This window comes from Capra hircus, chromosome 10 (assembly GCF_001704415.2).
Source record: "Capra hircus breed San Clemente chromosome 10, ASM170441v1, whole genome shotgun sequence".
NCBI lineage: Eukaryota > Metazoa > Chordata > Mammalia > Artiodactyla > Bovidae > Capra > Capra hircus.
This window is the reverse complement of record NC_030817.1, coordinates 26,224,455-26,237,384: the sequence shown is the minus strand read 5'-3', so window position 1 is coordinate 26,237,384 and position 12,930 is coordinate 26,224,455. Positions and strand designations below refer to the sequence as shown.

Sequence of the window (12,930 nt, the reverse complement as noted above, 5' to 3'; positions counted from 1 at the left end):
CTCTGGGATTCAGGTGGCTTGCTCTCTCCCCACAGGTGAGAGCAAGCTGGGGCCACCTCTCTCCAACCACGAGCAGTCCGCGGTCCAGAAGCACAGCTCGCCCAGGCCTGGCTCTTCCAGGGAGATGTCGCCACAGCGTATCTCCTTCAGCTCCTCGGCCACCAGCCCAAGGACCACCCCACCGGGGGCCTGGCACGGCCCTCGAAGCCCCTTTGACACTGAGACCTTCAACTGGCCCGACGTCCGAGAGCTCTGCTCCATGTATGCATCCCTGGACGAGGCGCTCCAGACCAAGGGCGGCTGGCCCAGCAAGGTTCCAGTCAACCGGAGCCGCTCGCTGCCGGAGAACATGAGGGAGCCACAGCTGGCTCCCTCCAGCAGATTGGGCCGCTGTGGCAGCCTCAAGGCCAGGTGGGCCCCTGTGAGCCCAGAGGCGGCCCAGCCCCAGCCTCTGGGGGAGTCACCCCCAAGCGAGCCCGACAGAGGGGAGACCCTGCGTGTCACCGCAGACCTCACATTGGAGGACAACCGGCGGATGATCGTCATGGAGAAGGGGCCCCTGCCTGGCCCTGCTGCAGGGCTGGAGGCGGCCAGCGGGCAGGGACTGAGCTCTGCAGCCGCCCAGACGGGGAAGGACCGGGAGTTGCAGGAGTCTGCAGAGTATCGGCCTAAGGAAGAGGGTCCCAGGGACCCAGGGGACCAAAGCCAGCAGGGCAGAGTGCGGAACTTGAGGGAGAAATTCCAGGCCTTGAACTCCATAGGTTGACTCTGAGTCCTGGGGGAGGGTGCAGCCGGGCTGAGGGGTAGAGGGAGGAACCACGGCATCCTCGTGCTCGCAGCTGGGCTCACCTTGCTCACGTGACTCCTTCCCCTGCCTTCAGAAAGGCCGCCCCTGGGAGAGCACCTGCCGTGGACCGGGACTTGCCGGCGACTTGGCACAGGCCCATGTGAGCCCCTTTCCCCTGTGAGGCCAGTGTGGCCACTTCCCTTGTATATAGTTCTGGTAAGAAGCCAGATATTTAAGCTCATCTCTTCCCAGAGAGAGCAAGCCCTGCTCAGGCCTCAGCGTTGCCTGGCCACTGCCAGACCAGGGCCCACCCAAGGGACACATAGGAAGCTGGCCTGGGGAGGCTTTGCTCTTTAACCGTGCCTTTTCTTAGGATCCAGGCAGGCACGAGGCCCATAATTTATTGCTTTCCATCCTGTGGTATGTTAGTGTTCTCGTGCGCACCTGCGTGTGTGCATATGTGTGTGTGTTGCTTCTCCCCTCCCAGGAAAAGTCTCGTCGACTCTATTCAGGTACTTTTGTGGGTTGTCTTGCTGGCCCTGTGGTTGTCGCTAATGTACACACATTTCATTATTTGCCAATGGTGTAATAACCACTGCTGACCAACCAACCTGTGTGTGGTCTCCTTCCTGGGGTCTGGTTGGGTTGGGAAGGGTCGATTGTGCCCAGGGCTGTCTTAGGGGAAGGTGAGACTTGGGCTTTTTGCTTCCACATGTACTTAATATAATATGCAGCCATGCTGTCAAACCACAAGGCCCAGGTCCTGGTGGAGGAGGCTGGGGCAGCAGAATGTGCAGGAGGGGGGTTGTTCTCTGTTATTTCTACTCCCGTGGGCTTCTGTCTACCCATAGCCTGGCGTCCTGTCTAGGGTGAGGTCAGGGGTACTGTGCCGGCCTTTAGCTCTTTTCCCCAAGAGCCAAAGTTGTATTGAAAGGGGTGAGGTGGAGGGTGGGATGTTTTTCTAACAGACAGATATTTCCATGACTGGTGCCTTTTATTCTCTCCCTCTCTGGTTCCCAAGAGGCATCGTGGGGGATGAGGATTCTAAACTTAGAGCCTAGGAATATCTTAGGTGGCTTGCAGTGTCAGGTGAGGGGTACAAGTGCATGTTTTCTGAGATGGCCTCATTCTTCATCTCATTCGCTAAAGTGTCTTTGATTCCCAAGGGGTAAGAATGCCTCCCTATTTCTAACTGGGTGTTTTGCCCCTTTCCTTTGGCGGACCAGTCTTGTTTCGCCTTGTCTGTCTGGGAGGACTGGGGCTGCAGGGCCAGGTGGGAGAGCTGTCTTGCAGGTCTTCTGACCTAGGAGGATAGACTCAGCCTAAAGATGAGTCTGCAGAGTCTAATGAGGTCAAGTATCAGAGGCAAGAGGAGGCCTTCCCTGGGCAGAAGCTGAGCTGGTCCGGCCCATGTTCTACCAGCTGCCTAGAATGGTCTGTGGCCACTTGAGCAGCTGCTGAGGAGCCTGCTGGTTCCTACCAGGCAAGTCAGATTATAACGAGAAATCACACACTGGAGTGAGAGTCAGGAGATCCAGCCCTGCACTTAACTGGCTGGGTCACCAGGAGGTGTAAGAGGTAAAGAACCCGCCTGCTAATACGGGAGACAGAAGAGATGCAAGTTTGATCCCTGGGTTGGGAACATTCCCTGGAGGAGGACATGGCAACCCACTTCAGTATTCTTGCCTGGAGAATCCCATGGACAGAGGAGCCTGGCAGGCTACAGTCCACAGGGTGGCAAAAAGTCAGACATGACTGAAGGGACTTAAAGCACACTTGCCCCGGAAATGAACCCCAGGCGTGTGGACTCTGATATTCAGATCTCTGCCCCGCGCTCCATGCAGAAAGGCCTGTAGCAGGCCCACAAGATGGCTGAATGCATGAATAAGTGAGTTTTCTCAGGGTCACAAGTGAAGCACAGGACCTGGGTCCTGGCAGAGTTGTTTCTATGAGACTCCAGGGACAAGTCAACAGCCTGGCTGTACCTCTCTCTGTCTCCATGGTGGTCCTGGGTTCACAGATCCGGCCTTGCTTACTCAACCAGCCATCTTTGGTCCAATTCAAAGGGAAACAGGCCAAATAGAATTATGGAGCATTATTGATTTATTAGAAAAACTAGTAAATGGGTTTCTTCTGGTTCGTGGAAGCACATTTGAGCAGGTGGAGGACAAGACCCGGCCGGCCCCAGGGCCAGCCCCAGATTGCAAGGTCTGTGCCCAACAGGGTTGCAGTCATCTGCCGCCGCCTCCTCTGTTGCATCTTCCCTGAGCTTGCTTGTCCAAGGGACCGAGCCATGGGGTCTTCTGGATCTCTGCCCCCTCCCACTGAAGGGAGGAAGGAGATCCAGAGCCACCCTTGGGGACTCTACATTCCCTCCAATAGGCAGGATGGAGGGGTGGGGTGGCATGGAAGCCAAGCCTCCCGAGGACCCTCCTGACCTCCCTCAGCCACAGTCCACTGAGGCCAGGGGGACAAAGGGGAAGAAGAGAGGGTGGGAGGACCACCTGACCATGCTCAGAAGGAGCTTCCTCTAAACTGCTCTGGGGAGGAAGCCTGATATGCTGGTGTGGACTGGAGCTATTTGGGGATATTGTTAAAAGACTGCAAAGTAGAAAATGTAAGGAGGAAAAAAAAAAAAACTTGGCAGGGTGCCAGGAGCTTAACCTCCCCCTCCCGCCCCCATGTGGCTCAGAGTCCCAAAGCTGGGTGCCTGCAGTTTCATTCCAGTTGGTCAAGGGTCTTGGGGCCTGTGTGATGTAGGAGAGGGGTGCATGGGAAGTTGGTGGCAGGTGGTGGGTCAAATGCAGCTGGTTGCTGCCCCTGCCCAGTCCAGGGGCCCAGGGGTGGCAAAATCCTAGCTTATCCTCGAGGCCCTTTCATTCTTGGGACTGTGGAGTTGCTCGCTGAAATCCCTCACTTCAGAAGCACACGTGGAAGGCAAAAGGTGGCCCCTAGTGTCTTGGCTCCCACAAATTGGCCCATGGGGACAGCTGAGAGAGACTTGCCACCACCTGCTCCTCAGCAAGGAACATGCCATCTATCCTGGAGCAGGACATGCCTTCAGGTGTGCCTGAGGCCTTTGTTATTGCCAGGTGAGCGTCACTACCTAACTGCCTCCTGCCTTGGTTTCCCCTATGTGTAGAGAGGTTGGTGAGTGGTACAGATTAGGTTCCCTGTGGATGCAGAGGGCCACAGGGATAGGTAGATAGAGGACACATGAAGACCCTGGCTCCCAAGGTGGGACCACGTGTCAGGCCCCGTCAGAGAACTTCCCTCCTGTGGTTCTTGTCTGCTGAAGTTGCCTTCCCTTGACATAGTAGTAATTGATCTCAAGCACTAAGGGCTCCTGGGAAGGCCTAGTAACTCCAGATGCTTAGGCCTGTGGTTTCTGCCTTAGCCTCACCCAGTTATGGGGGATCGTCTCAGTGTGTCTAAGGCTCCTTCCCATGGGGAAGGTGATGGAAACAGCAACTGCAGGTCCCAGGGTCCTTTCTGCTCTGCCCAGGGGAGTGTCTGCTGCCTGCAACTCAAGCCCTCTTTTGGACGTAACCCAAGTTAAGATGTTGGGCTGGAGCTGTATTGCTTTCAGAGGGTAGTGGAAAGAATACTGTGGAACCAGTGGTCTGTTCCCTCCAGATGTCTGACTTTGGCAGCATGGGGACGGTTATCCCTGGGGAGAGAGGTTGCAGGGCCCCTTTTGGCTGTACCTAGGATTGGGGGATAGATTCCCATGTAGCCCCCTGACTCAGGTCAGGCCCTTCAGGAGGACCTGTGCAAGGGTACTTGCCACATCTTAATGGCTCCAGCCCCAACATTTGTCCCAGCTCTCCTGGGATTGTTACCAGGGTTGTAATACCCAGGTGTGGCCGCATCTGCCACCTCAGGGTGATAGGTCGTGAACTTTGCTGTGAGTTCAGCCAGCACCCTCAGGTGGTGCCAGCTGCAGACAGGACGCATGGAGTATTTGGCTTTGGGATGCTCTAATGCAGGCGCTGCGGTGTCCATCTCGTATGGGGACCTGCACTGTCTCTCTGGGACCTGGGGTCTGAGTGGGGTACTGCTGGTCTAGCAGCTACTGGGAGTGCCGCAGACCCCAGAGTGGAGAGGTGGCGCCTCGGGCAGTGTGGAAGTCTTATCTGCCTCCTTCTGGCCTGAGCCCTAAACTAGCTGTAGTTTTTAAAAAAAGAGGGCTGCTTGAGAGCTTAGGGTCCAACCACCACCTGGCCCAGTGGCAGCAAGGGGGTGCTGAGGCGGAGGGAGGCCCCTCGCACTTAGGATCTATCGATTTTGGACAGTGCCCCCTCTTTTTGTGGGACAAGGGGCTGCAGTGACCTCTGAGGTGGGGAGGCAGCGGCCCCTGGCCCAGAGCTCCCTTTAGACTCCCTCCTCAGGCCCCTAGGGGGCAGGCCGAGCCTTCCCAAGGACCTTTTCTCTTCCCCTGGCTGTGACCGAGTTGGACAGGACCCCAAGCAACACTTGCTTTGGGAGTGGGCAGCATCTCAGGAATCTTCCCTGCTGACTCAGAGGGTAAAGCGCCTGCCCGCAATGCGGGAGACCCAGGTTCGATCCCTGGACAGGAATCCACAGGAGAAGGAAATGGCAACCCGCTCCGGTACCCTTGCCTGGAAAATCCCATGGACAGAGAAGGCTTCGGTCCATGGGGTCACAGAGTCGGATACGACTGAGCGACTTCACTTTCACTTTTCAGCATCTGAGGAACCCCCATCAGGCCTTCTCCTCCAGCTTGTGTGGGAACAGGGTTGTGGGGACTGGCTCCCCTCGGCCTCCTAAGGAGGGTCGGGAGAAGAGCGTGTGGGCCTCAAAAATCGTTTCCTGCCCCCAGACTCGGAGGCCCCGAGGGCCCGCGGAGCTGGGAGCCGCGTCCCTGGAGCCCGCACTCGCTGTGTGCGGGGCCCCGGGGCGGAGGGCGCGGAGGCAGGCGTGGGCCGAGCCGGGCCGGGCCGGGCTGGGCGGGCGAAGGCAGCGATCGCAGTGCAGCGAGGCCCGCGCCCGGCCGGCCGGCCGGCAGCTCAGAGCAGGCAGGCGGCAGGCAGCGGCGGCGGCCGGGCAGTGGGCAGGAGGAAGGTCCGGCCGAGGAGGGAGGCGCTAGTCCCCGCATGTCCTAACGACGCACCGGCTTCACCCGCCGGGCGCCCGAGAGGCTACTTCTTTTTGGGGAAGAAGCTGAATCTCTTCTCCTTGTCCTTCTTGCCGAGGCTGGCATCGGGGCCGGTGATGGGGGGAAGGGGCAGGCTCTGTGCCTTGACGCGGATGCTCTGGGACTCGTTGATGGCCGTGCTCACGCCCTGCAGCCAGGATAGCATCTCCTCCTGTAGGGCGGGAGGGTCAGGATCCTCAAAGGACGGGCTGCCTCTAGGACAACCCCTTCTGATGGAGCCTTGAGGCCAAGGGGCACGGGTCCCTCCCAACTGCTCTTTGTTGGCGGAGGTCAGGGCCTGGCGGCCCTGCACTTACCTCATCCTTGCCGTGGAAGAGCCACTCGCTGCCATTGCTCAGCCTAGGAGGACAAAGGGTTTCCCCCGTGGCCACCTCTGGCTCTGACCCCCCAGCTCCCCGAGCTTTCCCACTACCAGGACCCTGTCAGGCAGCACAGAGCTTTCTGAGAGAGGCAGAAATCAGGATCACCAGCCTCTCTTATTTGAAAAATCTCTGAGGGGCACCTCAGGCCTGCAGCTGGTCACAAACAGTGGAACCTTGACTGGCCACTTAGGCCAGATCGAGCCACCAGGGAAGGAGTGGTGAACAGGCAGGGCCTCACCTCAGCTTGAAGACATGCTTCTTCTTCTTGTAGTTGGCGGCAATCTCGCAGATGGCATGTCTCAGGGTCAGGGGCTCCTCCCCATGGTAGGGTACCCCCAGGGCCAGATTCTTGGCATCCTTATAGAAGGCCAGCTCACTATTCCTGAGCACACAGTACAGGTTGTTCCAGGACCTGTGAAGGTACACACGAGCAGGTCACCTACAGTCCTCACTTGCATGCTCAGTTGCTCAGTCGTGTCTGATTCTTTGTGATCACATGGATGTTAGCCTGCCAGGCTCCTCTGCCCACAGGATTGTCCAGGCAAGAATACCGGAGGCTTTACCATTTTTCTTAACTACACCAATTTTACCGTGATCAAGAGTAATACATTTTACGGCTAAAAAAATTACAATTAAGAATAATCTACATGTGGGATTTCCCTAGCAGCCCAGTGGTTAAAACTTAGCACTTTCAATGCAAGGGGTGCAGGTTCGATCCCTGGTGGGGGAACTAAGATCCCACATGCCACGTGGCATGGCCAAATAAAAAACAATCATCTGCATGTAATTCCACTACCAAAGTCTACTACTGTTAACATTTTATATATTTCCTTCTGGTTTATTTTCTATTCACATATATAGCTAAAATTGGATTATACTGTATATTCAATTTAATTTTGTACTTTTAAGTTTAACACTACGTCATGAGTATTTCCCCATCCTCAAATATTTGAATCCTCAAATATTTCTTGAAAATAATTTTAATAGCTATATGGTATCCTATCAAAAATAAAAATTATCCCTTTATTGGTAGACCTTTTAATACTGGAAAATTTATCCGCAATTGAAATAGCAATATGATAAACATCCTTCTGGGGCTTCCCTGATGGCTCAGCGGTGAAGAATCTGCTTGCCAATGAAGGAGATGCAGGTTCGATCCCTGGGTTGGGAAGATACTCTAGGGAAGGAAATGGCGACCCGCTCCAGTATTCTTGCCTGGGAAATACCAGTCTATTGGGGTCGCAAAAAGAGTCGGACACAACTCTAAGGAACAGCAGCAACGAAACATCCTGATGCTTTAATCTTTGCCTATAACTCTGATCTTACCTTGAGATATATTTCTAGAATTATTGAGTCTAAGACCAACTGTGTAAAGAATTTTTCAAAGCACTTTCATAGCCACCAGCATATCTGAGTCTCACTCGTGCTTGTGCTCATTCAGTCATGTCACTCCTTGTGATCCCATGAACTATATAGCCCACCAGGCTCCTCTGTCCATGGGATTCTCCAGGCAAGAATACTGGAGTGGGTTTGAGTCTCACTACATCCCATGAGTCTCACTACAGAACTGTAACATGAACAGAGCAGGGTTTTGTTTTGGTGGTAGGAGTATTTTGTTTTATTGATGATAAATGCCTGGTATGCTGTGCTAGCACTTTTTTAAAGGAACGTATTTGTGCAAATCAATGCTCAACTCAAATGGGAGGCTTGGTGAGGACAGCCAACACATGAGCTCATAAAAGAGTTCACCTGAGCTCCTTCTTTGACAAATACAGAGCACATTGCCTTTGGACAGTAAGGAGTGCTGAGACACATGAAGCGCGTCTTCCTCCTCTTCCTCACCACCCCTCCCCCACTCCTTTTTGAGGGCAGAAAGGTGGAGAACTAGCAGGACACATAGGGAGGAAGGACTGGAAGGTCAAAGAGAGAACTTGACCTGTTCAAAGCTGGCTGCAGAGCCATTCCACAAAGCCCAGATTTCTGATACCAGCTCAGGGATCTTCTGCTCAGACTTGGCCCTCACCAACTTCTCTGAGCTGGTAGCCCAAGTAAGGCAGTTGCTAAGGAGGAGGAAAATCCTGCCTTGGACAAAGGACAACTTCTTTGAGATGGCTTCCCCCATCTGGAAAATGGAAACCTCAATATCACAGGGTGGTTGTGGAAACTTTGTCAGTCCTGACATAATGCCTGCCGCATAGTAGGTACTTTATAAATGCTAGTTTCCCCTCTCCTGCAGCCCCTCCATATAAAGCAATAAGCCTCTTCAGGGTGGTTGGGCCCCAAATTCATTTTTGGAATTTGAAATAGCTTTGGTGTGTCCTCCAGGCCAGGCTCTCTGTATGTTGCCAGCTGGCCCTGAGAATAGAGCTGGCTTCAACCTCTTGATGCCGCCCTGTTTCTCTGAGACCCTGGACTGCTGCCTGGAGGCAGAGGCCCCTAGAGACTCTGGGTCGTGGCATCCCCTGGGTAGACCACACTCAAGGGCACAACTGCCTCTGAATGAGTTCCTCAGGGTCATATCATTCCTACGAGGGCCCTCCAGATGGCATTTAGGTCAGCTCTTTCTCCTTCCCTATTTTATGGCTGGGGAAACTGAGGCCCAGACTGGGTAAAAAGTGGGACTGGGTCAAGGACAGGCAGGTCTTGTTAGTGCCAAGACCTACCTGTTACCCTGCCCTGGCATAGTACCAGCTAGTGTTCTCCTGCTCTGCACCAGGCATGGCACCACATTTGAGAAGCAGGCTACCCCCACCATCCCCATGTTACAAGTGAGAGGCTGAGTAACTAGTATGAGGTCATAGGATTTGAACTCAGGCCCACAGCTGAAGACAGGCTTTCCCACCATGCCAAGTAGCCCCCCGGAGTTGGCCCAGAAGGCGCCTGGGAACTCTCAGACTAGAGGCGGAGGGCCTCCTCACCCACAGACTGCCCGGGTAGCTCTGCGCATCCTGCAGCCCCGCGGCCCCTCCCCGACACACCTGTTGGAGGCCTTCTTGTTGGGCCCCTCCAAGTCGTGCTTCCGGCCCAGGAAGCCCTCCATCTGCACGCTGTGCCCGTGGTCTCGCTGGGCCGGCAGCGTCGTAGGCTCGTCGCCCTCGCTCAGCGGTGTGTCCAGGACCTTGAAGAGGGGCTCTGTGGCGGGCCTCTCGTCTGTGCTGGATTTCTCCTCCTGCCCGTCCTCATGGGGCCCTGGCGGGGGTGGCGGCTGCAGGTCCTGGGGCCACGGCCTCTCTTCTTCCCCCTGCTTCAGGGAATATGGGAGGAGCGCACCTTGCTGAGGGCCCAGACCCGGGCGGCCACTCACGGCAGAACAGGGGAGGTCAGCAGGCCTCACCCGAGTCTGGTTCCTCTCTCCTGTGCCCTCCCTGACCCACCCTGGCCCTTCCCCAACCCGCTGTGGGTGTCCACCTGGCCTGCTTCCCCAAACTCTTCCCCTCTCCAGCCTCAATAGGAGCAGAAGGTCATTAGAGTGAGCTGAAGGGGCTGGGCCAGGGGATTTCTGACCCTGCTTGTTGCCCGACTCCAGGTGCCCACCCTGGCTTCCTGTCAGAGGCTCCAACTCTGACTGAGTTAGACCTGGGCTCTGACAAGATTTCAAAGTCAGATTTCAAATGAAGAAAGGGCTCTGCTGCTGAGATAGAAGAAAAAAAAAAAAACATTTGCACTAGGATGTTGTACGACTCTCAAGTATTCGTTGCTCAGTCGTGTCTGACTCTTTGCGACTGTAGCCTGCCAGGCTCCTCTGTCCATGGAATTCTCTCAGGAAAGAATACTGAAGGAAAAGCCATTTCCTTCTCCAGGAGATCTTCCTAACCCATGGATCGAACCCGGGTCTCCTACATTGCAGGCAGATTCTTTGCCATCTGAGCCACCAGGGAAATTGATGAGAACTTGTTACCTTCAACTTGTGTCTGGGCACCAGGTTGCTGTTTTGTCACTAAGTCATGTCTGACTCTTGCGACCCCGTGGACTGCAGCCCGGACTGCAGCCCACCAGGCTCCTCTGTCCATGGGGTTTCCCAGGCAAGAATACTGGAGTGGGTTGCCATTTCTGTCTCCAGGGGATCTTCCCAACCCAGGGTTTGAACCCATGTCTCCTGCATTGGCAGGTGGGTTATTTTACACTGGGCCACCAGGGAAACCCAGAGCCTCCTAACTCATGGGAGGAATAACTGGTCCCACCCTCTTCATTTGGTGGGGATTTGCTGGAGGAGGGCAATGGTTCCTAACCCCGGCTGCCTTTTACAATCATCTCGAGAGCTTTAACAAAATATGCGCAGGACCCATCCTCAGGATGCTGGGTTAACTAGCTTGGAGTGGGGTCTCCGCATTGGTGTTTCTTAATAAGCTTTTCATGTGCTCAAGTGTGCTGATGGAGAATCACCACCTAAGGAGTCAATGCCCCAGGGAAAGGCTGTGGCTTTTGCCTCCTTACACCTCCCCATGGAAGGCGTAAAACTAAGATTATGGCAACTGGTCCCATCACTTCATGGCAAATAGATGGGGAAACAGTGACAGACTTTATTTTTCGGGGCTCCAAAATCACTGCAGATGGTGACTGCAGCCATGAAATTGAAAGACGCTTGCTCCTTGGAAGAAAAGCTATGACCAACCTAGATAGCATATTAAAAAGCAGAGACATTACTTTGCCAACAAATTTCTGTCTCGTCAAAGCTATGGTTTTTCCAGTAGTCATGTATGGATGTGAGAGTTGGACCATAAAGAAAGCTGAGCACTGAAGAATTGATGCTTTTGAACTGTGGTGTTGGAGAAGACTCTTGAGAGTCCCTTGGACAGCAAGGAGATTCAACCAGTCCATCCTGAAAGAAATCAGTCCTGAATATTCATTGGAAGGACTGATGCTGAAGCTGAAACTCCAATACTTTGGCCACCTAATGCAAAGAACTAACTCATTTAAAAAGACCCTGATGCTGGGAAAGATTGAAGGCAGGAGGAGAAGGGGACGACAGAGGATGAGATGGCTGGATGGCATCACCGACTCAAAGGACATGAGTTTGAGTAAACTCTGGGAGTTGGTAATGGACAGGGAGGCCTGGTGTACTGCAGTCCACGGTGTTGCAAAGAGTCAGACATGAGTGAGGAACTGAACTGAACTGAACTGAATGGAAGGCAGGATGCTCCCAGCCCCCACCCAAGCCAAGTGAGAGGCCTCTAGTGGAGCCATGGGCCCTGTGTCAGGTGCCTACAAGAAGGGGATGCAGACTCTTGTCTCCTGGCTGGGTGCCTCATTATGCAGAGCCTTGCTGACCCACTTTTGTGCCACTGCAGCAGGAGCGAGAAGAGGACAGACTGAGAGAACAAGGGGCAGCCTGCTTTCGAGTGCAGTGCAAGAATGCCAGCTGGGACAGGAATGGGTGGGTCTCCTATGTGCCAAATAAGCACCCAGGAAGGCAGCCTAGCTGGAGACATCTGGCCAGAACTCTGCCTCAAAGGTCTGATTGCTGATGACCTTAGAGCACCAGGTGGGAAGGGTCTTATAGTCCCCAAGCAGGTGAGGACCAAGGCCACTGAAAGCCCAGAAGGACCAGAGCCGCCTCAGGCGGTAAAGAGACACTGCCCTCTTTTCTACTTTCTGTCCCAGCTGAAGATGGAGGCCCGGAGAGCGCTGGGGAGGAGCCAGGAAAGAGCAGACCCGGTGTTTCCCACTGTGGGTCCTTCAGACCTTGGATCAAATCCAAAAGAGAGAAATGGAGAACGAGAGGAGCTGGGTACCATTCTGGGCATCAGATCAAAGCTTCAAACTGAAAGAGACTCATTGGACTTTTTAACAGTAAAAAATGATCAATGTCTGCCAGAGCTGGCACTAAGGAATGGGAAGCGGAGGTTCGGTGGAGATGTTTGACGGCAGTGGTTGGAAGAAAGGTAAAGTTGGTCATGTTTGTATCCCCTAAATTAGGACTAAACGACTTCCCTGATGGCTCAGATGGTAAAGCGTCTGCCTACATTGTGGGAGACCCGGGTTCGATCCCTGTGTCGGGGAAGATTCTCTGGCGAAGGAAATGGCAACCCACTCCAGTACTCTTGCCTGGAAAATCCCATGGACAGAGGAGCCTGGTAGGCTACAGTCCATGGGGTTGCAAAGAGTCGGACATGATTGAGCGACTAAACTTTTTCTTTTTCTAAATTAGGACTAGTCAACAAACTAATCTGGGGTTCCCTAAGATCCCATTTAAAGAAAGGAATAATATGGCTGGAAAAGGTTGAAAATCACTAGTCTAACACCTTCAATCTATGAGACAATCTGAGCTCAGAGGTTAAGTGACTTACCCAGGGTCATATAGCTTTCATTTCCAGTTAAGAAATGCACTGAAGAATTGGGCAGGCCTGACTTTTTATCACATCCTTAGGGTTCTCATCTTTTCCTTGTCTTAGAACCTCTGGAGAGATGTGGCTGGGCCACACCCATCGTTATGCATCTTGCATATATGTTTTATGTGTTTGAGTGTTGGCAATGAGCCAGAATTGACCACAAGGATCTGGAGGCCCTAAGGCCTTGCCTGGATCATCCTCCAGCAGGGAGGAAGGGCGGGAGTGGCAGGTTGAGTCTGGGAGCCTGGGTTCTATGCAGCTAGTCAAGCCAAC

The 12,930-nt window shown here is 54.0% G+C and overlaps 2 protein-coding genes across 5 annotated transcripts in view; one reads left to right on the top strand and one right to left on the bottom strand.

Moving 5' to 3' along the window:
- Positions 1 to 1,397, top strand: part of PLEKHG3 (pleckstrin homology and RhoGEF domain containing G3) — a 45,162-nt gene extending 43,765 nt beyond the window's left edge. For all 4 annotated transcript variants that reach the window (XM_018054067.1, XM_018054070.1, XM_018054069.1 and 1 more), the window contains one exon: positions 36 to 1,397. In XM_018054067.1, the coding sequence (XP_017909556.1) occupies positions 36 to 766 (731 nt within the window). In that variant the 3' untranslated portion in view covers positions 767 to 1,397. The remainder of the gene's footprint in view (positions 1 to 35) is intronic.
- The window catches only part of SPTB (spectrin beta, erythrocytic), a 127,842-nt gene continuing 117,779 nt past the window's right edge, over positions 2,868 to 12,930 (bottom strand). The window contains 4 exon segments of the mRNA XM_018054066.1: positions 2,868 to 6,117; positions 6,263 to 6,305; positions 6,567 to 6,740; positions 9,307 to 9,569. Coding sequence (XP_017909555.1) covers positions 5,950 to 6,117; positions 6,263 to 6,305; positions 6,567 to 6,740; positions 9,307 to 9,569 — 648 coding nt within the window. The 3' untranslated portion in view covers positions 2,868 to 5,949.